The 27,630-nt window shown below is 42.6% G+C and overlaps 1 protein-coding gene across 6 annotated transcripts; it reads right to left on the minus strand.

Annotated features, from left to right (window-relative positions):
* Positions 1 to 81: 81 nt before the first annotated feature.
* senp5 (SUMO specific peptidase 5) lies at positions 82 to 26,875 on the minus strand. Of its 6 annotated transcripts, none has more exons than XM_085990029.1 (10): positions 26,746 to 26,875; positions 21,104 to 22,640; positions 18,295 to 18,400; positions 14,759 to 14,906; positions 12,572 to 12,619; positions 11,735 to 11,812; positions 10,353 to 10,490; positions 5,990 to 6,073; positions 4,961 to 4,996; positions 82 to 2,738 (listed from the first exon to the last, which is right to left on the minus strand). In XM_085990029.1, exons 2-10 carry the CDS (start codon positions 22,623 to 22,625, stop codon positions 2,628 to 2,630), a joined length of 2,271 nt encoding a protein of 756 aa, XP_085846155.1. In that variant the 5' UTR covers positions 22,626 to 22,640; positions 26,746 to 26,875; the 3' UTR covers positions 82 to 2,627. The 6 variants fall into 6 exon arrangements, 5 of the variants coding, with proteins under 5 accessions (XP_085846155.1, XP_085846154.1, XP_085846159.1 ...); XM_085990028.1 differs by having other exon boundaries at positions 4,961 to 5,011; positions 21,113 to 22,640; positions 26,746 to 26,874; XM_085990033.1 differs by having other exon boundaries at positions 4,961 to 5,011; positions 26,746 to 26,873.
* Between the last annotated feature and the right edge of the window lie 755 nt (positions 26,876 to 27,630).

Below are 27,630 nucleotides of genomic sequence, written 5' to 3' on the forward strand. Positions count from 1 at the left end.
TGTCCAAAATTGAGTTTAAGGTGGACTGGAAGGTGCGTTTGGATGCAATGACACAACAGAATTTGTAAACACACACAGACCCTGTGTCAAAGAATATTTTATATTCAAATACACATTATACTGAGACAGAACAGTGTAACCTGTGTCATTCTCAGTTAAACACAGCACAATTAACCAAAAACTCTAGATAGTGAACATAAAGTATGAAAAAAAACTCCCCAAAAAATAGGAAGGTCACACCACACACTAAGGAAAAAGAAAAGATAGATTTAGGGAGGGGCAATGAGAAGACAGCAACAAAGAAAGGGTGAGATACTCCTCAAATACTTTATTGTCCAATCTCCATTAACAACATAGAACTAATTACAACAGTTCTCCTTACGTGAGTAAAAAAAAATCTCTCCTACTTTACTCACTTCTATTATTGCACTAATGTTTATAACGTAACATATCTTTCATCTCCTAACCTGTAAAAGACTTGGTGAGGTTCTGGATACAATACAATGGATAATGTACCGAGAATAGTTTTAGCTCAGTATGGAGCAGCTCATAAATATTTAATTGCATCTTTACGCCCGCCTAAAGAAGTATTGGCCATATGATGCATTGCCGTTGCTAAACTCCATGGACACAGGTTCAGTACAACTAAATCACCACCTCAACTGACCATGGTGTCCACGAGGGTCTGGAAATTCAGATTTAAAAGCTCCTTTCAGGAACCACGGTACCAAAATTAGGCAGTTTATTCCCAGAATCATAAACATAACTTCCATACGCAAGTTTCCAGAATTAAAAATTGAGGAAAACATCCATTTTTGACTGAAATACTTAGGATGCACCAGAGGCAGTTAACTATTATAGAAGGCAGTTTTAATCATTTTCCACTTACATATTTGATTTTAAATAATTGGGACAATCGACTGTCGCAGTGGAATACATTCTTTCTTTACCAGAAAGCATGTATATATTGACTTCTAGAGTTACTGAGTGCAGACTGTAAAGTTAAGGGACAACATTTTGAAAAGATTTAACTATGGGAGAAAAAAAATCAAATACTCATCCATTTCTGAAAATCTGAAATCTATTTGAAATATCGTTGCAGAGCACAGTACAAGGGTAGCAGTCTACACTTTGCACTATATTTTGCTGAGTATTATCTAGAGTAATTCTCACCCTCACACACTGACTCAATACATTTTCAAGAATTCCTCCAATAAGTTTCCATCTTTTTTTTTAAAAAGACAAAAAAAAAGCTCACACCGGTCAGATACCAGTTTTCTAGGTTATAAATCATAATTTGACCATTGTGTCAAAAATAAACAAAATATTAAAGAAAAATGGAAGTACTGTATAGAAGTAGGTACAGGGCGCAGTAGTGTCATGATTGCGTTACTGGACTAATAATTCCGAGAACGTGAGCTCAAATCCAACCATGGCAGTTTGAGAATTTGAATTCAGGTTTAAAAAAAGTAAAATGAGCATGAAGGTTTCGGATTGCCCTAAAAAAAATAGAAAACCTGCGTGTCCTCACCCTGTTTGGCCTATACGTGGCTGCAGTCCCATACCAACGTGATTGACTCAAATGCCCTCAGTTGGATCAAATCGCTAGCGGTTCAAGAAGGCCCACCACTACCTTCTCAGGACAACTAGGAATGGACAATAAATGCTAACCTTGCCAGCAATGCCCACATTCAAACAATGAATTAAAAAAAAGGCTAAGTCTGCAATACCTAGATACGCCTCAGGTACTCAATGTTTAAAATGAAAAAATTCCTACACTGAGCCTGATTAGTCCTTCATCTTTCAGAGTAAAACTTCCAAAGTTAGCAGCAGTAAGTAAAATACCACAAAACAAAATAATATTTTTGTTTAAGCAGAAAGGGAAGGGCAAACACATACACCAACTCTGAGAACAGATTATAATTATGTCACTCCAGAAAATCCATTCCACTAATGAAATGGAGAAGCAACACAGCTTCACAGAGGAGCCCATTACACATGTGTATGGTGTGTGTGAAAAATTCAGAAAAATTAGTAGATGGGAAATATGCCTTGGGTTAATCATGTAAGATTTATAGTACTAATGTCCAGTGTTACCATAGCCTCTGACATTCACAGTACTGACCCCCAGAGTTACTGTGTGTTTTGAATGAAACTATTTTCACTTTTAAACATGCTGCAGCTCAACACGATGACCTAATGGTCATTAAACATCTGTGGAAAAAGTGAAAATCTCCCCTGTGGATATGAAGAGGGGGCTCTCACTTAATAATACCTGGAATGATTTCTACACTAAGACTTCAGTTTTCCCCCTCCTAAGTTAATGTAAATTTTACTACTTCCTTTACTTAGAGGTTCTCAAAATATGCAGACAATAAGGAAGTCTAAATTTATAGTCTACTGCTACATGCAATTCGTCAGCAACAGGCCAATCGAGCAAAGTTGTGCTTTTATTAAGTCTGAAGGTGCTCAGGCCATGCATGCACCTGGAAAGGAGGTAAACACTGCCACTCCCTCCCCGCCTTCTCTCTCTTCTCCTTCCAGACGTCATGTAACAATACTGGCCACACCGATCTCCTGGAATGCAATTTCTTGTGAGCAGCTTCAATCAGCTCCTTCCTGCCAGCTCACTCCATAAGCTTGCACTCGCATAGTTCTCTGTAGATCAGTTTTCTTACTTCAGGCATGTCTTTCTGAGAAAACTGAAAGGGTCTTCCTAGAGCCAGGCACTTGCAGTACTAGAGAGGCAATGGAAATACAGGGTCAGCACATTGAAAAGGTTTCAAATTCTTTAAATAAAGAATTAGCGAGTAGAAGTGTTGGCAGGAGTTGGGAAAACACACCACTAGCCACACTCGTGCCAATTCAAGAGAGGAACCAGGACAGGTCAGAAAGGGGCGGGGTGGGGAAGTATTTATATAGCACCCCTATTGCACTCCTCACAAAAATCTGTATAATGAATACAGTAGGCTAATGTGGCATCCATTTTGTGCACATCAATAAAATGAATGAACTACTATTTTCTGGTGGTGTTGGCTGAAGAGGGGAATTAAATCGAGAACAGTGGAGTAACTCCCTGCCAGCGGAACACACAGAACAGGCATTGATGGCACGGCTGACAGTGCAGCACACTCTCTCAGTACTGCACTGGAGTGGGGCTTGAACCCTCTGACTCAGTGCTATCAACTGAGCCAGGCTGACACACTGACAAGCTGAAATGTTCTACCTGGGTTCAGTAAATGTACATAAATGACAAGGGTAGGCTAAATCATCTTTAAAATTTGTATTTCCACATTTTAAACCTCAACAATCCTTTCAGTTCATTATTGGGAGCCTTTTCTCACTCTTCTTATCGGAGTCTGCCCACTTGCTTCGGCACTCCAGGCAAGCCATGACAATTTTGCACTTTAGTCTTTCTTTAGGATTATTTTCTTCAAGTTTAAAGTTCCAATAACAATCTTTGACTAGTGGATTTAGGAAAGCGAATCTAGTCCAAGCAGCATTTTTTTTTGGTGTTGTAAAACAAGGACAAGATGCATCCAAACTGATACTGCAACACAACCTGACTCTGAGGAAGTAATCTGCTATTGTCAACATAATCAACATTCGTCAGGTTTACCACAGAAGGTTGAAAATAAACGTAAAATCAAGGATGTTACAGTCAAGGAATCCTTAATCTGTGGTCCATTATTGAGGTCATTTATTTCAGGTCACCCAGCCCCTTGGATCACTTTAGTTGTCTCAGGAAGCCTTTGGAATGCTCAACAATGGCCTGGATGTATTAAGTTTTATATGGTCACTCCAGCGATGTGACTAGATCAAACTTTAAAGTTCTGGATCTCTATTCTTTAAGAATAAAGGATTAAAAAATCAGCCAGAAACCAAATGCTACTACTGTGGGCCCTAGTTTCAGAGCAAATTGAGATACTGGAGGGAAACAGGCAAGTTTATTTAAACAAAAATATTAAACAAAACTTGACAGAAATCAGGCCGAGAGAGGAAAGCAGACGGAACAGATTTTAAAAACTTTAAATTAATGGGTTTATTGAAGTGCATATTTTAGTAGGATTACAGTGATTTCAGCAGTATTACCACCACAAGCTATGGTGATCCTTCAGCATCACAGTACTGTATCTGTTCAAAATGTTAAAAATGGTAGTTTCACAGAGTCCTGATCTTCTGGCACTCAATTTCCTGTTGTATGCTTGTGTGGGGAAATACTGGTTTAACCAAGTATCTTATTTTGATCGCAATAAAAAAATATGCAAGCTCGTCTGAAAAGAGAAAAGATAGCTTAATGTTTCAAATCTTGACAAACATTAACCTGTCTTTTCAAATGTTGATATTTTCAGCATTTTCTGATTTCAAACATTCGCATTTTTTCCCCTTATTTTGACAGGTATTTGTTCACAAAACAGCATTAAAACATTTTCTTGCACTACAAAATTAATACAGCATTAGATCAGCCTACAATTTATCTATTTTTGATTTTTCTCCCAGCTGCTCCCCTAACAACAGTCACTTCAAAGTGGGACATGGTTAGTGAAGTGTTTTGAGATGTTTGAGAGAGACCTGATATGGCAATATGCAAATAAAAGGCTTTACTTCCGCTCTCTTCCTGCAAAGGTGGTAACCATTGCTGGGATACAGTTCCACTTGAACCTGTAGCCCTATGGAACCTCAAACATATTCAATAATATTCAGTTAAAATCTACTACACATGCCCTGGAAAGCCATGAGACTAGGTAAATTCCTCCCTCCATGATATCAGACATAATCCACTTGTGGCTTTGTTCCTGGTGTGTACCCAATCTGCTTCGCATGCGGCGGTATCTGTCACTGCTGACTAGGAACCACCTTCAACCTTCACAGGTGATTTGAACATTTTATTAGTCACTATGCTTCACAATTTCTCATTTCAATTACACATTAAATCAGTGACGATGGGGAATCACCCTACCTGAAGAACAAACACACCACAGTCGCTATCATTTTTCTGTTGAGGAATGCACTATGCGGGGGGGGGGGGGGGGGGGGGTAGGTGGGAAGAAAAGAACACAGGCATTAAATACAGTACATAAGCAGCTAATTTACTGAATTACAGTCATTTTCAAGTAATTCTGCCTTTAAAAAAAAAAATCCTTCCTTGGACTACTGTCCACGGGGAAAAGCGGTGACATCACAGTCAACCCTGCTCTCAAATGACAGCCACACATATGCACTGCCCAGCCAGATCTACAAAGCAACCTTTTCTGTCCCTCACGCAGAGGGTCTGAAGTTAATTGTAGCAACTCTATTGCCACGATAGCAAAATACTGCGGATGCTGGAAATCCGAAATAACAACAGAAAATGCTGGAAAAACTCAGCAGGCCAGGGCAGCATCCGTGGAGAGAGAAACAGAGTTAACGTTTCAGGTCGAGAACCTTTCGTCAGAACTCTATTGCCAACCTGATTCTGGTCAGGTAACACAACACAAGGACGAAACATCTGCTCAGTCTGTTTTAGTATCATATTTTACTGGAGGAAGTCAGTCGGTTATGAGGAACATGTTAGAAAGCTGTAGTTTACAGCCTACCGTCATACAAATGAGGGTATGTAAAATGCACTCTTTCATATTAAAAGTTTAAACAATCTAATTTGTACAGATTGATAATATTACAAATACAAAGACAAAATCCAGAAACAGGAGACAGGTTTAGGGATCATGAAATTTACTGCCGAGAAAGAATATGTCTGCTGCCCGTGTGTGGAATGGAAAACACCCCACCTCCACCAAAAGCAATGCAAAGACAGAATACTTCAAATCTTAGTTTTTATACTTTAAACCTTAGTTTTTACAAAGCAAAATGAGCACATGTATAATTTATGGTTGCATCTGAAGCAGTTTTAGTTGCAATCTGGAGCCTGCTATAGTTGAACCTTATGATATACTTCTGAAGACTGACTACAATGAAACTTCTAAAGCAGGTTAATCTGTCTGAATCTTACCGTCGTGGCAAAAGCTTTCCACCCTTCCAGGAATGTGGGACGATTCCTCTCACCAGCTTCTGTCTTTAAATACCTCAGTATGTTCTGTGAAGCAGAAAAGTTGGGCAAATCAGACGGCTAGTAAGAAACAGCAAAAATGTGCACCATTTCAAAACTGGTGCTCCAGTTGGGACTGGAGAAATCAAACCTAGACTCACCTCACCTCATCAATTTTAATTCCTTCCCTGAAGGGGTTTACGTCTGGCTGGGATATGATTCCACAGGTGCCAGTTATCCTACAGTACCGTATCCCCATTTAGCTGCAAGGGAGATCAAAGCTAAGTCCAATTCTGTATGGCTCAAGTTTTCACCAAAATCCTGGGTATTAATTTTTAGAAATCCGACTGCAGCAGTTCCGGCAACATCTCGGGAAACGGAGTTGCGCAATCTTCATCATATTTTTAAGTTACAATTTTCCATTATAAAGGCATAAAAAAAAAACCCTACATCAACCCTATTTAAGTCTGATTTTTGCATCCCACAGCAGTTCTCAGAGCATTCCTTTAAACTAAATGTAACTATGGATGTGCTGAAATGTCAAAGACAAGAGATTATAACAACATGCCTTACTAGCTGGTGCTGTGGTGCCATGATGTACTAACACACCATGCCAAAGTAGGGTGGTACCAGCTTGTGTCCAGCATTCCTCAAATGTCAAGCTGCTAATCTTGGCCAGGCCATCATGGAAGCTTGCAAATGGAGCCTGAAGCAATTCCAGAGGCAGGAAGGTTGAAATTTAAATATATAAGTACAGGTAGACTATCCTTTATCCGAAAACCTCGGGACCAGCCGTGTTTCGGTTTTTGGAAAATTTCGGATTTCGGAAGGTATTTTATAAGACTGGGAAATTTGTCGGGGGTGGGTCGGCGGGAGTGTTGGGGTCGGCCCACGGAGGGGGGGGGTCGGGGTCGGCGGGGGGGTCGTCGGCGGGGGTCGGGGTCGTGCGCACGACTTACGCTGACCCTCTGCTCAGCGCAAGTCGTGCGCCACTCTGGTCATGTCGTGCGCACGACTTACGCTGAACGAAAAAACCTTTGGTTTTTAGAGGGTTTCGGTTTTCGGAAGTTCGGATAAAAGGTAGTCTACCTGTACTTGACAACAATTATGTTCTGAGGCTGCTCTTGCTCACAGTGGCTGATGCAACAGAGAAAGAGCATAACTTCTGCCCACCCCCTAGCTATGAAGCGAAGGCACTTAAGTGGAATGTCACAAAAAAAAATCAATAATAAAAATGTACTTAAATGAACATTCTGAATTCTGAAGATGTTATTGGACAATCAGTGCAAAAGCAAATGTTCAGTGCTCAACTGTTTTCTTACTGGTTAAGGAATTTCCTCTGATTACATCACAAAGTCTCCGAGTACCTCTGTTTAGGATTACTTCACTGGGATGATTTCACAACTCAGTCAACCTTCTATTGGAATAACCTTATAGCAATTATTCATCAGAAGCCTAGCAGCCAAGGATTTATCACCTAATTGCCCATTGCTAGCATCAAAAAAAATCCTGCTGCTCACCTGATTCTTTTGGACACACGGTGCTCGACATTTGGCCCGTCTTCTTCAGAGCCCCATTAGTTCCTTTACACCACTTCCTGTTTTGGGAATAACCAACCAAAAAGCTGGAATGTTTTTAGACTTGGACATTAATTGCATTTTTTTTCACGCATATTGGGTGCACCCAGGATTCTTACGCAGGGATCAAGGAGACCCCCCACCTCACTCCACATTTTATGAGATTAACTCAAGGATAACTTCGCCATAGGATGTGACACAAGTCTTTCGCTTCACTCCTTTTTTCCCCTTATTTCTGCATCTTTTATCCCTCCCTTTCTCATTCAACCTTTCTGCTCAAAACATTTGCCTTTCATTTCTGTTTCCCCTTCCTCTACTTTCCCACTTTGATCCAATTCTCTCCTGCAAGACTTAATACTTTACTTATTTTTGGAAAGGTGGGCAGTACAATCCAAATGGGAGAAAAATGAATTAATTAACATTTAGTTAGTTAACGTTTAATTAGTTAACATTATTAACATTTAGTTAGTGAACGTCAGAAATTCAAAATGAAGATAGCCTCAGCTAGATCAACAGACTGATTCTCTATACCTGCTGTTACTGGATTGGCCTACTTGGTTTTCTCAGATTTCTACAAAGGAAGAAAACAGGAAACTATGCCAGGAGTTCTGCCAGTAGTAGATTACAGGGGGAAGGCAGGCCAGACTAGCTCAGTAACAAAGACCAGGTGCCTACTTGAGGCAAGATACGTGGGTATATGTTACATAAATAAGTGGCCTAGATTCTCCTGTCCCAATAGGATTCCACAAATAAAGCAGACACAATGGCAATACATTTTTGATTTACTGCAGGAAGTGATGCAAAGGAACTTCCTGTGCACATTTTAAAAAGATAGCTCTAAACCCCCTCCCAGCTCACACTTCAGCACACAATGTTTGAAAGCAGTACTTTTACATTGCTAGACAGCATCCTCCACATTTATAAATATTAAAGAGTAGTTGTTTAAAAAGACAAATACAGTATTAGATGGTTTGTGAAGAGCACACAAAAGACAAGTGGGTGATCTTACTGTTCTTGCTGACATTCCGTTTGAATCCAGTTTAGACTGATGAAATGAAAACGTCCTCTTCCTACCAGTAGGCTAAGTGAAGTGAGTATGGGCAGTCTTGATCCAGTTCTGAATCATTGTGCATCCACATTGCATACTGGGCACAAATTGGCAATCTCACTTAAGAGGCCACAAGGGTAGCTGGCTTGGTAAATTGAAAGATACCTTTCTGAGTTTGGGGTTAGGGCACATTTTGGGGGAAAACAGAAAGAGCTTTGCTCTGCATTTGATCTGTGCTCTACCTGGCTTCGAGGTGATGGATGGTGACACTGGGTACACTGTAAACTTCTCCATTCCTTTGTTAAGAACCCTCACCTTGATGACCACAAAAATTCATTCAACTCTGATATAGAGTAAAATAATCAGCACTCTCTCAAAGACTGATCAGTGGGTTAACCTGGGTGAATTACAGATGTGTATGCTGTTCCCATCTGGATTGCAGACCAGTAGACACAACTTAGAAAAATGTGTTGTTGTTTCAATGCCTAGTAAATTCTCCCTCTTTCTCTAGTCTAGCAATTTCAGTTCCATTTTGGGAGAGATTACCAACTCACTACCACTGATGCTGACACTTGAACCCTCATCCTCCATCACTCTTATGGATCCACAACACAAAATACTGCTGTGTTTGGTCACTGGATCACCCCTACAGGTTAAAGGATTAATGGAACTGAAAATTAAACTAAAGGCAGCTGCGACATTGGGGGGAAAAGTCACCTCCTGTTAACCATTACATTTCTTGGTGGCACTCAATCAGAGGAGTCGAAAGGTTCAAACTCGGTGTTCACTTACTGAATAAATAAGAACAGTGACATTTAATTATTGTTGCAGTATAGAGCAGGTCTGGGAATTAACACTAGTTTGTTAGATTATGACCAGTATATTTAGTGATGCATCAATACCAGTGATTGACCAGCAAATGGATTCAGGTAGGAAACCATGCGACAGAGCTCTGCTCCCACAGACAGGAACATTCCTGTGGAGCTGTATGTGCAGAAAGCACAACAAACACAGATTTTGTTTCTGTCTCTTTGGTGGAGCATTTAATCATCTTCCGGTTTGTGGTTTTTATATGGAGTCTTGCTACAAGGGTACAAAGTTTGTTTGACCTTGTATAGTGGTATCTGGTAACATTCCTTAACTCAATACAGATATATTTTAAAATACTAGAGAAACAAAATACATCCCAGACGTAAATATGAAATGCACATTTGTAAATGACATGGATGTCTATTTTCTGCAGCCAAATAGCTGAAAAGACCTTTGCCATCAGTCAGAACTCCGCTTGACCATTTTTTCAACCTAGAAGAAACAACTTCTGGAGAATGGCTACTCAGAAAGAATATGCTGTGCAAGAAGGACGGTTCGATCCCTGGCCTGTACTGAATTAACTGATCTCAGTGGGAATGCTACAACTGGACTCGTCATCCCTAGGTAGGAAGGGGAAGAAAAAAAGAAAAAATCAGGCAGCGTTGCTCCTCGTGGTTGATATCCAGCCACATGAAATGTACATGTGAGGAGAGCATCAGGCTCCGTGGTTGAATGATCCGCTAATATTCACTGTGTGGACTTACACATGAAACATTGCCACTCAGGAGGGCTCCCATCAGTACTCGTGGAACTAGATTCCAGCCTTCAGGAAAGTACGACAAAAAGGATAAAAAAAAGTGACCAGAAATTATTCAAATGACTGTCTTCTTACCTGAACACACGAATTAAAATGGATGCCTTGAGAATCGTAGAGGCAAATTTTCCTATTTGGAAGATCAACGGTTAGCAATGACCAATGGATTTCCAAATGAATAGGGATTAGTAATAGGGCTTTACTGAATAAATCCACCTGAACAGAAAGAGAAAAAAAATCTTCCAGTTAGGCTGACAGATCACAAAGAAAGCAAGAACCTGCAGCTTGAGCACCACAGATTAAGAGGCTTGGAACCAAACTTATGAGAAGGCAGAGGCAATGTAGAGAAACATAGCAAAAATGGTACAGGTACTAGGGGTTTCGCTGGCTTTGGGGGTGGAAGAAAAAAAGACAACATCCAAGATTTCTTTTAAAATCATGAACTGGGAATGAGAGGTTTCTTTGTGTAGAATTAGGAGATATGATTAGGAGCTCAGGATAGCCTGAATTTAATTTCATTCTTAGGAGTGAATGGTATGCATTTTTAGCACGTCTTGTCCATTCTGATGTACTCTGCTGTCGTATGTTGATCCACTGAATCACTAAAGGAGGCAATTTTAGTGCCATTTTGGTCCACGTTCTTGCTGGAATTTCCATTCACGAGGTAGCAACCGCAATAAAATTTGAAACCCCTGATTCATTCACGCCTAATTTTTATAATGTTAACCACCCCCCCCTCTAACAACCGGGGCATGTGAGAGCGAAAGAAACTATTCTGTGCATATACTGTAAGAGGTCAAGTCCCCAATGAAGAAAAACTTAAGATTAGATGGTTTAAAATATGCATATTAAATTAGTTAATGTTTCCACACGCTCGTCAGGTTAATTGTTATAATATAGTAGTCTGTAACAATGTGCTGAGTTACATTCAAGGTTCATCCTTTTTAATGCACATACCTAGAAGGATCTAAAACTCAAAACAGCAAAATCCTCTTTATAGTAATTAAAGTGTAAAACATGAAAGTGTTAGTTTAGATTGACTATGCAACAGCAAACATGAAAATCGTTTTTTTTTTAAACCATGCCAGTGGTCATCAGTTTTAGTGCAAGGGGTTGGCTTGGGTCAGAACAATCACCAATATCCAAATGCCTCTGTTATGGCGTTGCTGAGACTGGATGCTTTCTAGTCTCATTTAAAGTCATGCTTCCATAAAGATTGGTCAAGTAAAATTCCAAATGACATCGGGTCAGTCACACAAGTGGAAGGCAAAACCTTTATGCAGAGGTGCACAGTGGACAACATTACAATTTGAAAATTAATGTTTAGTTTGAGTATATCGCAGGATTCACCAGTCACTGATAGCTTCCACAACAATCAATAGCTGATTATGCCAAAACCCACCAAACGTGCAAAAAGGCTGCTTGCTGCCACAATCCACGCCCCCACCCCCATGACCCACCTTTTTTGTCCACCTCTTCACTCCATTGTATCCTTTAGTTTGAAGCTGTTTGTAAAAAAAGCTATTGAAGAAGTGAACCTAGAAAGGGGAATACGCAAAATTAATGAAACAGAAACCTGTTGGACATGGGACTTTCCTGCCAGCTAGAGTTTACAAAGAGTATAATACAATGACCCCTTTTCACCAGATTTGTTCCCCCTACCTCGCCTGAAGACATTGATAGATGTCAAGGTACAGTTCAATACAGATACCAACCACCCTCTTGTACCTCACCTAAGTGGTCATACCTCACGAGTGTTGGCCGGCTACTCGTCTGCATCACAGCTGAACCCGATCCTGTCCTCACAGGCAAGTCCACACACATGCCACTCTAGCAGGGATTGCTGGATAGCAATTAGGGGAGGCAAACTCGCTGACTTTCCCCTTTTTAACCAGGGGCACTGAGGTGAACTGTAGCACCAGGAATGCCCCTCCAGGTGAGATCAGCTAATTCGGAACAGATTGGGGGCCCTTCCTGCTATGTATAGATTAGCGACTCATTGCTTTAGCCAGCTGAGGCAATGGGCGAAGTGCCCCATTGTTTTTGTTTTTAAAAAAAGTACTTTTTTTTCTCTTCATTCCCAATCAATCAGGAAGGCAACCTACACCTAGGGCATTGTTGGAGGTCCACGAGGCGGGTGACTCATTCTCACCACCTTAGTTTGTTATAATTGAAAGATATGAACAACCATGAACTTCTATTAATGAAAGAGTGAGGCATGCCATCAAAACTGCAATAATGCACCTTCCACCAAAGGTCAGCCTTTTAGCCTTTAGTATTATGGTCCATACACCCACCTTATCTGGTACCGCATCCACAATCAGTTCTCCATACATGTTTATTACCTGTAAGGAAACAGGAGTATGAAAAGAAACTTGCAAGGGATATCAAAATCAATACAAAGAGTTTTTACAATTGCATTAGGAAAAAGAGGGTAGTCAGAAACAATGTTGGCCCCTTAAAAACTGAAAGTGGTGATATTGCCAATGACAATAAGGAAATGGTGGACATGTTGAATAATTACCTTGCGCCAGTATTTACAGTAGAAGAGGAGGATAGCATGCCAGAACTCCCAAGGAAACGAATACTGAATCGGGGACAGGCACTCAATAAAATTAATGTAAGTAAAATAACAGTAATGAAAAAAATAATGGCACCGAGTGACAAATCCCCAGGACCAAATGGTTTCCACCCCAGGGTTTTAAAGGAAGTAGGTGAGCACCTTTCAGATGCCCTAACTTCCAAAGTTCTCTCGATTCAGGAACCGTTCCTTTAGATTGGAAAATTGTGTATGTCACTCCGCTATTTAAGAATGGCGAGAGAGGGAATAATAGACCAGTTAGCCTAACATCTGTTGTCGGGAAATTGCCAGTTCATAATTAAGGATAGGGTGACTGAAAACCTTGGATATTTTCTGTTGATCAGAGAGAGCCAGCATGGATTTGTGAAAGGTAGGTCATGCCTGACAAACCTGATTGAATTTTTTGAAGAGGTGACTAGAGTAGTGGACAGGGGAATGTCTATGGATGTTATTTATCTGGACTTCCAGAAAGCTTTTGATAAAGTCCCACATAAGAGACTATTAACTAAAGTTGAAGCCCATGGAATTGAGGGCAAATTATTGACCTGATTAGGAAATTGGCTGAGCGGCAGGAGACAGAGCAGGGATAATGGGCAGGTACTCTAATTGTCCAGATGTGACTAGTGGTGTCCCACAGGGATCTGTGTTGGGGCCTCAGCTATTCACAGTATTTATTAACGACTTAGATGATGGCATAGAAAGTCATATATCCAAATATGCCGATGACACAAAGATAGGCGACACTGTAGGCAGTGTAGATGAAAGCATAAAGTTACAAAGGGATATTGGTAGATTAAGTGAATGGGCAAAACTGTGGCAAATGGATTTCAATGTAGGCAAATGTGAGGTCATCCACTTTGGACCTAAAAAGGATATAACAGGCTACTTTCTAAATGGTGAAAAATGGCAGTGGTCCAGAGACTTGGGGGTCCAGGTACATAGATCATTAAAATGACAGGTACAGAAAATAATCAAAAAGGCTAATGGAATGCTGGCCTTTATATCTAGAGGACTAAAATACAAGGGGGTAGAAGTTATGCTGCAGCTATACAAAGCCCCGATTAGACCACACCTGGAGTACTGTGAGCAGTTCTGGGCACCACACCTTAGGAAGGATATATTGGCCTTGGATGGAGTGCAGCGTAGGTTTACCAGAATGATACCCGGACTCCAAGTGTTAAGTTACGGGGAGAGATTACACAAATTAGGGTTGTATTCCCTAGAATTTAGAAGGTTAAGGGGTGATCTGATTGAAGTTTTCAAGATATTAAGGGGGGCAGATAGGGTAGATAGAGAAACTATTTCCGCTGGTTGGGGTTTCTAGGACTAGGGGACATAGTCTAAAAATTTGAGCCAGACCTTTCAGGAGTGAAATTAGGAAACACTTCTACACACAAAGGGTAGAAGAAGTTTGGAACTCTCTTCCGTAAACGGCAATTGATGCTAGATCAATTGTTAATTTTAAATCTGAGATTGATAGCTTTTTGTTAACCAAAGGTATTAAGGGATATGGGCCAAAGGCGGATATGTGGAGTTAGGTCTCAGATCAGCCATGATCTCATTGAATGGTGGAACAGGCTCGAGGGACTGAATGGCCTACTCCTGTTCCTATGTCAGCTAGTCAGTAAACTTTAACAATTCTCCATTTGGGTAAGATGGCACCTGCACTCGCTAATGTAGAATGGAATATATTACACTAACACTAGAGATTATACAGAGCAGTGAGGGGCTGGATGGTGGCTACTTACAAGATTCTAACATTCCTTTAATCTAGAAATAACTCAGTTACACTCCAACCTCACTCGCACCAATAAACCAAGCTGTCACTTTTGTGAGGTACATTTGACCCTCATACAGATCAGTTACAGATAAACATCTCTAGCACAACTTGCCCTTGTCTGACCTGATCGTTCAGCCAGTTCTCTCCATAAAGTGTGGCCAGGTCGTCCAAAGTCAAAACGTGCTTGTTATAAACCACTTGGAAACTGGACACTGGTTTGTTCACCTGCGCTTTCTGGTACTTTCGGATTTCCATCCGGATGAAGACCTTCCTGAAGTACACAGAACAGAAAAGATACAATTTAACACTGCTTCTGTACTGCAGATGACCATATCTGCCAGTATGCAAGGCACTTAGAGGACACCCTTAAGTGATATTTTTAATAAAAATACAAAGAGAAGCCTTTTGCACGACCTGCTTGAAGGGTACTTAAGGGGGGTTTATTTGGTCCAATTTTCTTCCCTCCTTTGCTGAAAGCACCGAGTGTCACCGAGGCTTGGTTGCACAGGCACTGGCAGCCCTCCAATACCTCACACAAGTGGTCATTCATCATGTGGGAGCCTAGACCTTGAATGTTGGCAGGCTATTTAACCGTGGACAACATCACAGCCAAACATCACTCAACTTTTTCAGCTGAAATAGGTTTGCGTTTGGTGGTGGGGGGTGCAAAGAGAAGAGTTTGGGTTGTAACTGTAAATGGTGCTGCATTTACCTACAGAACAACAGTGTCTGCATTTCAGAAGTAATTAATTGGATATTAAGTGCTTTGCAACGTCCCAAGATATGATAAGGCATGATATAAATGTGAGTTCTTCTCTAGTTCATGGTTGCATTGAGAAGAGATACATTCTTGTCAGTTGTTACTAGGGTTGCAAAGGGGTGGAAAGTTTCCGGTAAATTTCCGGAAATTTTCCACGGGAAGTTTAGCTTGGGAATTTTGCCCAAAAAAGCACATGCTAGCATAATATTGTTTTTTTTGTATTTCTTTCTTTTTTTTCCCCCACAGCTCCTCTCTTAAAATTACTAACAGAGATGGAATCTTAATTATTAAGGAATTTCTTAATCAATATATGTTTATCTTCTTACTTGGCTTGTTTTAATAATTACAAGTTTTGTGTGTGACTGTGAACAAATGTGTCCTGATTGGTTGGATGAGCGATTAGCTCCCTCTATTTGTAATATTTGCATATCGAATTGTGATTGGCCTGCAGGCATCTGTAAGACTGCTATAGTTTTTTTAAGATCCAGGTTAGGGGTCCTGAGGGAAGTCATTTTGTTTTCTGCTGATGTTGTGATGATGCAGTAAGTAAATCAGACTTTATACCAAATAAACCAGTTACTTGTTGAACTCTGTTGTCCTTCAATTTAAAATATACAAAATAATACACTATTGGTGATGTAGCGTCGTGTGTGTACAGGTCATGCTTCCATCACATGGAGCATCAGCAAAAATGTACTCACCCTGTTGCAATCGTGCTGATCGACCGCAGTTCGACACAGAGATGAATGCCCTTTATTTCTCTGCATAGAACAATGCCACGTTTACCGTCGGATGTGTGGAAGCATTTTACCCCAGGCATTAAAGATGGAAAGACTGTGTACATGTGCAAACACTGTAGAAAGCCATATGTAAAGAATGCCACAAAGATGCAGCAGCATTTATCCAAATGCAACAACTTCACTCATATTACGTCTATTGGGTGCGCAGCTCATGGGCTTAACCTGCTCCTCAAGGACATCATGGGTTTGAGAACCATGGAAGCACTGTACAAGAGAGCCAAGCAAGTTGTTAAGTATGTCAGGGGAAAACAGGTAGTTGCAGCAACCTACAACTCCAAGCAAATGACAAAGAACAAGAACACCACACTGAAGCTGCCCAACGACACTAGATGGGGTGGTGTTGTCATAATGTACAACAGCCTTCTGGAGGGTAAGGAGTCGCTGCAAGAAATGGCAATATCCCAGTCTGGGGATATGGAAACCACCATCAAGAAAATACTGCTGGATGATGTGTTTTGGGAGAGAGTGGTTAGCAGCCTTAAACTACTCTCACCAGTAGCATCTGCAATTGCTCAGATTGAAGGAGATGACGCTGTCTTGTCAGATGTTCTCAGGCTTTTTACTGATTTAAAAGAACAAATCAGCATTGCCCTACCCACATCCCTGCTGCTCAAAGCAGAGAAGGCAATTGTTCAATTCATACAGACGCGTCAAGAATTTTGTGTCAAGCCGATTCATGCTGCAGCATACATGCTGGACGCCAAGCATGTTGGGCGACCAATACTTTCTGGAGAACAGATCAACAGCGCTTACAGTGTGATTTCTACCCTCTCACACCATCGCAATCTGGATGTGGGCAAAGTTCTCTACCAAGCAAGGTCTTTGGAATGGGGATGGGATATGGGAATCATGCAAGCATATCAGTGCACATACCTGGTGGAAGGGACTTTGTGCATCTGAGGCCCTGTCACCTATTGTATCGGTGATACTCCAAATCCCACCTTCATCAGCGGCCTCTGAATGAAACTGGTCACTTTTTGGGAATACGCATACAAAGGTGCGCAACAGGCTGACTAACAAGAGAGTGGAGAAACTGGTGGCTATCCGGGCGAACCTACAACTTATTGAGCCAGATACAGAAGTGTCCACCACACAGCTAGACACTGACACAGAGGAGGAAATGGACACGTCAGAGCCAGAGAGTCAGGAGGAGCAATGAGGAGTAGAAGACTCAAAGGGACAAAATAAGGACAAATTACAGGCTAAATAAGCTGACGCTCTTTTTATTTTATTTTAGATGGGTCTTTTTTGTGGGGGGTTCAATAAAGTTCAAAATTATAACCTAAATAAAGTTTTGAAAGCCTGTTTATTTGTATGGAACAGTATGTCTATTTTGACGACAAAGATAATATAAGGGTCAGAGACAAAAACCATCAGTGTGCAAAAAAACTCAAAATTCCCATAAATTCCCATGGAAAGTTTCGTTTCCTCTTTTAAAAATTCCCAGAATTTTGCAACCCTAGTTGTTACAATAGTTGCACATAACACTGAGAGGCATCTGCTCTCTGCAGGCAAATCACAACTGAAAGGTCTATTTGTTACAGATATGTTTTCTTATGCTAAATCTAGCAGTTCCAACATAACTGTCCAATACTGCTTTGGGTATTTTGCACAAATCTAACTGCTGAAATGAAGAAGCAAGCAAAAAAGACACGTGCAAGGGGGGGGAGAGAATAAGGGAAGAGAGCGAAAAGAATGGAGAGGGAAGACAATGAAGGAGGAAAGATAATAAATAACCCAACATATCAAAAACAATCCATTCCTTACATTATACTCGTTGAGGCAATTTGTGTATATGCAGCAGAAGCAGCTTCTTGCATGTGTCAGCACAGTACAATGTGCATGCTTTGGTAGTGGACAGTGTTCACTAGTTCACCCTCACTACTCTACCATCTGATGTACTTGGTGCAGCCAAGCTGAACCGCATTGATTTTGAACTCTGGAGTTTGATATATTTGGTAGATGAAGCTATGTGTCAAATAAAATGTTCCCCCTTTACAAAAGATAAATCTCAAGAATGCAGTGCGTCTCAAACTTTTCAAATGAAGGAGATCAAACTATTCAAGGACTCATCACCAGGCGCTCTCTACCATACATACCTGTCATGGAAATCCTGATGAAAGAACTGCTCTAGCTTCATCAGAACATCACCCTCAGTAAGTGGGATGAGACTCCCGTACTTTCTCAAAAACTCATCCAGGAAAGCTGAGAAAAACAAAATAAAGATCATAAAAGTACATGTCCAACATTACCCACAGTCAGTAAGTAACCGTCTGCTAAAACACGTGGCAGAAACAACCAGTTCTAGAGTTCACTGAGCACTTGTCACGTTCACTGGCTGTTGAAGAAACCTTTGGAACCCGTTGATGCCCTTATTGCGACAGATTGCTTCTGGTACAGTTTCGCAGTTGTGCTTTCTCAGCCCTGGCTTCCAGCCAGCGCATGGTACTGTAAGAGATGCCACGTGCTTTCTATTATATCTATAGCACCACATGACCTAAAGGTAGCACAGGAAGGGGGCGAGGGTGTTAAGGGATTTGATATACCCAAGCCATTAAAATTTGATTAGGGTGCCTCCCACGAGAGTAACCGAGAATGAACGCGATGGTAGTATTTCTGGTGACGGGAAGATTTTTAAAATCAAAAATATCGTTCAACCATGAAAAGGAGATATACATCCCCCAGGACACAAAATAGTGATTTATTTAGCTTATAAACGAACAGACACACTATTACTCCTATTTCTCACATCAAGATTCTGAGTACTTTTGAACCATTCAGAACTGATTCAAACATAAGTCAGGAAACTGTCAAGGCAGGCTTAAAGAACATTCTGCTTTCAAACTGAAAAGTTTCAGTGATGCTCCATCATTAAAAACCCCACCATATTTATAAACTTATGGGCGAGGAGCTCGCCCAACATGGAGCTGAGCTACACAGGTCAAGGTTCAATCCACAAATGATGCAGAGTTAGCCTGAGTGACAGTTGGGGAACAATAATTGGCCATAATACCCTTGGTTAAGGGGAGGGGCAATAAAGTTATCGGCCAAGGGAAGGGGGGGGAAGCTAGAAAAAAAAGCAGCCAGGTTTTCCGCTCCTGGTCACCATCCAGTGTGCGCGTGTGAATGGTGGGTCAGACTTAGCTGAGGTGCCCTTGCCTGCTGTCAAACGCCTCGACGACACTAATGGGCTATGCTCACACATGAAGATTGGTCGCTTCGGTGATGGGACAACTCTACCCCTTCGGTCAGGACACAAGGTCCAAAAATGGGGAAAAGCCCTCAAGTTGAAATAGCAGGTGACTAATCACAGCTGATTCAACATCATGGCCCTGAAATTCCGGGGCCTGGGAGGATGGTACAGGGGCTGTTGGATCTTTGCCACTTTATCCCCATGAACAGATTTTCTGATGGGGGGGTGGTTGGGTGGACACTTCTTGCACCTGTCGTCCTTCTGTCCTAACATCACTGTAAGAAGCGACAATGGCAGGATGATGGCCCCCCCCCCCCCCCCAACCACACCGCCAGAAATTCTATCTTTTTTGTGGACAACAAAAAGTACGCCTGATACGGACATATTTACTGGACTGCAGTGTAAGTGGAGCAGTCAACTGGCAGCAACAGTAAAATGGCTGAATGGTACGCTACCCCCTACAGAGCAGCAAAATGCTGCTTCGAAATCCCCGCCCCCCCCCTCGCCCCACACAGAGCGAACATCCAGGGAGCACTGTAAATTCTGTGGCTGCTCATCCCTTTTATGGAAATAAGCCCAGCTCTGAGATTTTGGATGGGGGTCAATGCCACGGCCAAACACTGGCCAGAAGTATCACCCTGCCACACTTCTGCCGGTGTACCGGGGCCCAAGAAATTTCAAGTTCCGTATCTTTACAGCAAGACAATACACATTCTAACTGCCACGGGTATTGAGATCAGTTTTAGAAGACCAGCTAAAAATAAAACGGTCACCATCAGTAACTGTTTTACAGAAACGCACACAGTTACAAAGGATTATGATCAACTTTAACAGACTTTGTTTCTGCACTTTAAAAAATATATATATTTTTGATCAAACAATGTCATAGGAAATAACACCAAGGAGGTACTGAGCCCAAGAGATGAGGAAGCCCATTTAACGGTTACAATTAAAATGAAGCTTCTAGGTTGAACCGGCAGCGTCAATGCAACTCCATCACGCTGTCAGGCTTAGTAACTCCTCTCAGCTTGCCTCCCATCCCACAGTGCCATCAGCATTCATCATTTAAACAAACATTTGTCAGAAACAAGCTGAAAGAAACAGACACAAACAGGATATCAAAGCAGTGGAGTTCCTTAATGGGTGCTTCTGATGGCAGAATTGCAATATGTGACTCACCAACCATCTGCCAAATATAAAAAGATACCCACCCCACCTCAACAGCAAGACTCCTGCTCACATTTTAGGGCTCTATTTTCTACTTTGGCAGACGGAGGATAATCCTGCCCTGCCGCAGACTAATCCCATTCTACCAGATGCCTGTGGGGCTGCACATGAGCAATACAAGGCTAACCACCTACATCTGACAGTTCGGCCAAATGCAGCAAAGTGAAACCAGCAGGGTCAGACTCGAACAAGTAATACTTAAAAAAAAAAAGTTTTTTTAACCCTTCATTTAAAAAAGGTAAAAAGCACAATCCACCTTCAATATATTTCTTAAAAAAAAAAAGTGGCCATGGGAGCACTTCCTTTTTAAAGTGATACACTCTTCTTATTCCACTTGCAGAATCATTGTGCCAATTAGAGTACAACAGCCTGGGTTGCTGATCAAATTCTACACTGATCATCAAACTATGCTTTAAAAAAAGCAGCACTGCATAATCTTAGGAAGAAATAGAAAAAGAGAAAAGGTTTTCTTAAACCAGCAACTGTACCATGAATACCGGATATTAATTGTTCACTGGCAACAGAACAGGTCAGAGAGTCATTCTTCTTCCCCTTTTCGGCCTGGCTTCTACCTGGCTGTTCAGTCCTCACCGATGCATGCCTGGCACGTTCCTCGGTAGATCTATAGTAAATGTGGTCCAGCAGCTGTGGCTGAAGCACAGGACATGGCTCACCACTTTGCAAACATACCGACTGGTCGGGTTCATTAACAGAAGCGTTGGTGCGTGTACATGACACTGGACTCGAGTCCGTTACGGCATTGATGACCTGCATCTCCCCGTCGCAGACTGGGGTTTGGTTCGAAAGTCTTGCCTGCGAGACAGCAAACAACTGGGATGTCCTGTCGGTCTTGGGCCACTTATCAGCGGCCACGAGCTGGCTGGCACAAGGAGTATCCAACCCAGGAGGGCTCGAGGGAGGGCACAGTGCTTTTGAGTTTTCATCAACTGTTTGATTGTTAAGCTCAACAAGCCTTACAGTTGAATGAACAAAATGAGGCATTGCCTCCTGCGTTTGCGAAGTGTCCATCCCCTCATCAAGGGGCATACATGAAGTTTCACAGTACTTAGCCAGGCACAAATTCTTCTCTTGCTTCATTGTCTCTGATGTACCAGTATACTGATCTGAAGCAAAATGCACATTCTGGCTGGATTCTTTGCCTTTGGGAGGTGGCTGCGAAGACATAGCACTTGCCATTTTATCCAAACATTGGCCGGCCCTTTTTGGATTGGCACAGACAATATCTGAAGATTGTGCCTGGTTTAGCTTCTCTTGCCTCTGACTGGTAATTTTTTTCTGCCTGTTTTGACTATTAAATATTCTACAACAGAAGCTGAAGAGAGAAGGTTTCCTATAGAGCAGACAGATTTTGTGCCCTTTCAGCTGCCGCTTTGTCTTGCGAGGTAAATTATTGGATACAAAATCTCCATTGCTCTCTTGGAAGTCTATTTTTTTATAACCGTTTGATAGCTTCTGATTTATAATGTTGTCCTGAAGCCCACTATTCTCCTTCCACAGGGATTTGGGGAAAGTCACCTTTGCAGGTGCATCAGTTAGATTTTTTGAGACTGCTTTACAATATAAAATGGTTGATTTAAAGTCAGAATCCGGGGCTACAGCATTGTTGTTCCAAACTTCACAAATTTCATGCCCCTTACTCTCTCCTTCCTCATGGGGTGGTAAAGATGCTGGTGTACATGCTTCCTCGGTTGGTGCGTCATTGATTCCCGAGGTCAACGACACCTTTTCCTTCCACGCCGCCTTCAAGCAGTCGCCGCTTTTCATGGATCTGCACGGTTGACAATCCGGTAGGGCCTTTCTTAACGAAGACTTGACCCGTTTTTTCCTGATTGACAACCACAGACGCTGCTTCTGTTGATGATAAAACTGTCTTTGGGAGCACAACGAGCCTTCCAGTCGCTTCCATTTGCTGTGGTGGGACCTCAGTTGCTCTCTAAGGTTTGCCTTTAAGAATCTTTTACAGCAGTTGCCATTGCTGTGCTCCTTCATACTCTGACAGTTTGGCTGCGAGAAAACAGTAAAACAAAACTATTTTAATATCAATTATTTCTTAAATAGGAGAACAATGATTTTAAACATTTTGGTTTGAAAGAGACAGTTGATGCGGTGGCCTTTTTATATCTGGGACCCAAGTTGGAATTCAGCCCAAACAGAGAGGTGAAGATCTCCTCCCTCAATTGGCTTCATGGATCCCACATGAAACAAGTATGAATAATCGCAAGCCAAATCTTAGCAACATGACCCGCAGCACAACATTTTAAAGTAAACTGGCAATGTTAGTCACACAGATTACAGGATGGTTAATCTGGGAAACTGAAAACTTGACCCACTGTTGTATGGACAGTCATTTGAGGTTGGTCTCAGATTTCAGAAGTGAATTTAGTGTAAACCACTCCCCCAATCTCATTTACCCATTTCCCTCCCTACCTCTACATCCTGACTATGCATAATGTTCCCCATCCCAGAGAGCAGGCACGCAGCCTGCTTCAGTCAATCATGTTCTGCAAAGGGTGCAGCGAATGACCTGGAGTTCAATTTTCCTCCATTCAAATTGGAAAGCATGGTGTTGTTGCTTATCCTTACAATGCCCCCACCACGCCCCCGAATAAATGGATAGGCTGGCTTATGAAGAAATGCTACTCTGTTGTACCACTGGGCAGTGTGTTTTTTTTAAAACAATGAGTCAAAATAGTTAACTACAGTTGCGCTACAAATTGTACCGTGAACTATCTAACACGTTAATCATTTTAACCCTCTCAAAGACTTTCATTTATATAGCGCCTTTCACAACCTCAGGGCGCCCGAAAGCGCTTTACAGCTTTTGAAGTGTAGTCACTGTTGTAATGTAGGGAAACACCGCAGCCAATTTGCACACAGCAAGGTCCCATAAGCAGCAATGTGATAATGTCCAGATAATCTATTTTAGTGATGTCTGTTGAGAGATGAATATTGGTCAGGACACCGGGGAGGACTGCCCTGCTCATCTTCAAATAGTGCCATGGGAACTTTTACATCCAGCTGAGGGGGCAGAGGGGGCCTCGGATTAAAGACTCATCTGAATGCGAGTGTTGTTAGTGATGGGGAATGGGACTCTTCCCATTTCAGGCACCTAGTCTCAGGCATAGCACAGCCAGATACAGAGTAAAGCTCCCTGTGCTCTGCCCCAGCCCGAGAAGATCATCACCTATTGCACCAGACTGACATTCCCCCCTCCCCATCCCCATTTCCTTCTTCATGTCAGATTGCTAGTTAGTGCCAAATTAAGGGCAGTCTTGTGCAGAAGGGCCGTGCCCATTAGGAACTGGATTGAGACTCTCCAAACTTATTTCACGTAGAGCCCATAGCTGGCAAACAGAGGAGACTTTCATCCTGTCACGATAGCAAAATACTGCAGATGCTGGAAATCCAAAATAACAACAGAGAATGCTGGAAAAACTCAGCAGGTCAGGCAACATCCGTGGAGAGAATGAGTTTTTCCAGCATTCTCCGTTGTTATCTTGCATCCTGTCAGTTTGGGCAGGATTTGAACCCAGGTCCCAGAGGCAGAAGGACAATGTTCCACACATTCCATCACCACCCAGTTTCCATAATCCCTCCCTCCAATTTCAAAAAGCAGATGCTGCCCATATCATTGCCTCAGGCTTTCTGTACTCTTGCTAGTTACAGGAGGCAAGCAAAGGATACCCCCCGACAACTGTGTAGCCACAGGAGACTATTTGATTTACAGGATAGTTTCTCAGCAAATCACGCAACCAGCCAAAGTATAAAAATTAAAACGGGACTGCCAGCAGGAAAGGCAGCATATGTTTAACATTAAATGTTGTTGTAAGGAAGGGCCATTGCAGCCCTGAAATTCCAAGATAAAGCACTCACACTGAACTCGAACACCCAAACTTTCTGAAAATCAGGGCAGGAAGACAGAAATGGCATGGAATACAGGGGACAGCCACACAAGGTGAGGGGCAAACAATTTCACTAGAAAATGTCCTGTTACTGTACTTAATCATGTTTGAGAGTGTATTTTTTTAATAGAAATAATGGCACGATGGGCTAAATGGTCTCCATCTGCGCTGTAAGCTTCTGTGATTCTATAAAATGTTCAGTGACCCAATCAAGTTTAGAAAGAATACAAGACCTGGCTGGATAGATACAAATAAGAATATTTTGGAAACAGGTGTTATGGTTATTTGGATAATGAAACAAACTAGTTTCTGGGATTTCCTTTGTTGTTGAACAAAAATCACTCAAATTCAGTTACGAGACCTAACGATGGTGCTTTATTCAGGATGCGCATTTCAGACTGTTACATGATGTGGAAATGCATATATATTATTCTCTGGTTACAAGGCCCTTCAAAGAAAAGGTTATTCAAACCAACAGCCTGTACTGTTTATCCAGTCATTTCTATTGCTTTAAAAAACAAAGTAATTGTGTATCTTTTATTACTACAGCCTATAATTGACACTTAAGTATTCATGATTACATGCATTATATTCTTGGAGCATTGAGATTTTAATTTTTTAATCCAATTATGGTTTGTGAAATTATGGTTGTTAAAGATCTGTGACACATTCTAACTAAACTATTTTGCTTGCAGAGTGTTCACAAAGCAAAACCCTTGAAACCACTGAACTAACATGTCACCAAACATGCACTCCTTATCCACAGGCCAGAGCGGCAGTTGGCTTAATCGGTTATCTTCCAGTGCTGCTCACTCAGAACATAACCAACTTCACAGAGGAGATTGAGATTCGCCGCATGTAGATCATGCATCTGGCTCCGCTCTAGACCCCACGCTCTGTCTAAGTAATTGGAAGGAAAGCCTGTGAGACAGAGGCTAATCACGAGTAGTTAAACTACACATTCAATCTAACTTCCTGCAAGTTAATGAACCTTAGAACAAGCAGTGCTGGCACAAGACATTTCAACAGCTCTGGACTTTGATTCTTACCAATAAGGCAGAAATACGTAACAGTGGGGAACCTATACAGCTCTGCCTTTTCTTGCTCCACCTGTATCTAAACCAGCACAATAACTTTTGCTGTTCTGGGAAACTGGGCATATGATTTACAGAAACAATCTAAATTTCAACTTTTGTATTCATTTTACCATATCCTCATACTTCATTGTGGGAACTAGACTGACCATTCAAAATTCTTATTAACTTTGAATCATAGATTCACATAGCACAGAAGGAGGCCATTCGGCCCATAGTATTTGCAGAAGTTGGAAACAAGTATGTGACACACATCAATACAGAATTCCTTCTGTATGCACAAACTGTGTCATCCTCTCCTTCACCCATGGGCTGTCTCTGCACACACTGTGCTCCCCCTGCCCATCTACAGGGCTCTCTCTGCACACACTGTGCTCCCCCTGCCCATCTATAGGGCTCCCCCTGCCCATCTACAGGGCTCTCTCTGCACACTGTGCTCCCCTTGCCCATCTACAGGGTTCACTCTGCTTACACTGTGCTCCCCCTGCCCATCTACAGGACTCTCTCTGCACACACTGCTCCCCCTGCCCATCTACAGGGCTCTCTGCACACACTGTGCTCCCCCTGCCCATCTACAGGACTCTCTGCACACACTGCTCCCCCTGCCCATCTACAGGGCTCTCTGCACACACTGTGCTCCCCCTGCCCATCTACAGGGCTCTCTGCACACACTGTGCTCCCCCTGCCCATCTACAGGGCTCTCTCTGCTTACACTGTGCTCCCCCTGCCCATCTATAGGGCTCTCTCTGCACACACTGTCCAGCCTCCCTGCCCATCTACAGGGCTCTCTCTGCACACACTGTGCTCCCCCTGCCCATCTACAGGGCTCTCTGCACACACTGTGCTCCCCCTGCCCATCTACAGGGCTCTCTCTGCACACCCTCTGCTCCCCCTGCCCATCTATAGGGCTCTCTCCACACACTGTGCTCCCCCATCCCCTCTACAGGGCTCTCTCCACACACTGGGCGTCCAGGGTGCTCTCCCTGTGCATCCTCTATCCACAGGCCACCACCATAGAGCGGACGCGATCCGCGCCGAGGCCGCTCTCAGCTGGACACACAAAGGCAGGGCTTTCCGGGGCCTCCGCTCGGACCCTGGGCGCAGGGCTGTTACCTGAGTGCAGCCGTTACTGTGACTGCCACTGCCGCCGCCGCCTCCGGCCTTGCTCCCGGGAAGACGCCATGTGTCGGCTGGCGGCGCGCTGGGCCCGGCGCGCGCGCACGTGTCCAAGCCCCGCCCCCAGGCTCGCGGCGCGCTATTCAAGCGTCATCGACAGGGACAACGATCCACCGGTGGGCAGCAAGATAGCACTCGCGGCGGCAACAACTAACGCGACAGGAGAGCGCGCCCCCTGCCGGCACCAGCGTGCAATGACCAGGAGAGGCCGCGCGGCGCAGTGAGACAGTCGGCCGTTCGATATGCTCTAGTGCTGGCTCCCTGGGAGAATTGCTGATGGATCTCAAACATCAACCATTTTCTGTTTCAATGTCACAGGATAGGTACAGATGAGGAAGACCATTCAATCCATCTTAGTTCATCCTTTCAGAACGAGCCTACAGTCCACTCTCACAGCATTCAAAATCTTCTTAAATGAATCCATTAGCTTACCCAGTCGTGCATCCCCAGCAGTGTTCACCGCTCTTTGTATGAAGAATTTCCTAACATCAATCCTAAATGTGCCTTTCTATCTCTGGAATCTCCTCCAGCCCCGCAACTCTCTCAGATCTCTGCGCTCCTCTAATTCTGGCCTCTTGAGCATCCCTGGTTTTAATCACTCCACCTCGCTACCTCTCCTCCTTTAAGACGCTCCTCAAAACCTACCTTTTTGACCAAGCTTTTGCTTATCTGCCCTAATTTCTCCTTATGTGGCTCGGTGTAAAATTTTGTTTTCTAACGCTCCTGTGAAGCACCATGGGACATTTTACTACGTTAGAGGCGCTATATAAATGCAAATTGTTGTTATTAGTTTGAACCTGTGTACTTTTGTCCTCTCATGGT

This window comes from Somniosus microcephalus, chromosome 6 (genome assembly GCF_052327205.1).
Source record: "Somniosus microcephalus isolate GS21.2 chromosome 6, FLI_Smic_1.0, whole genome shotgun sequence".
NCBI classification, from domain to species: Eukaryota; Metazoa; Chordata; class Chondrichthyes; order Squaliformes; family Somniosidae; genus Somniosus; species Somniosus microcephalus.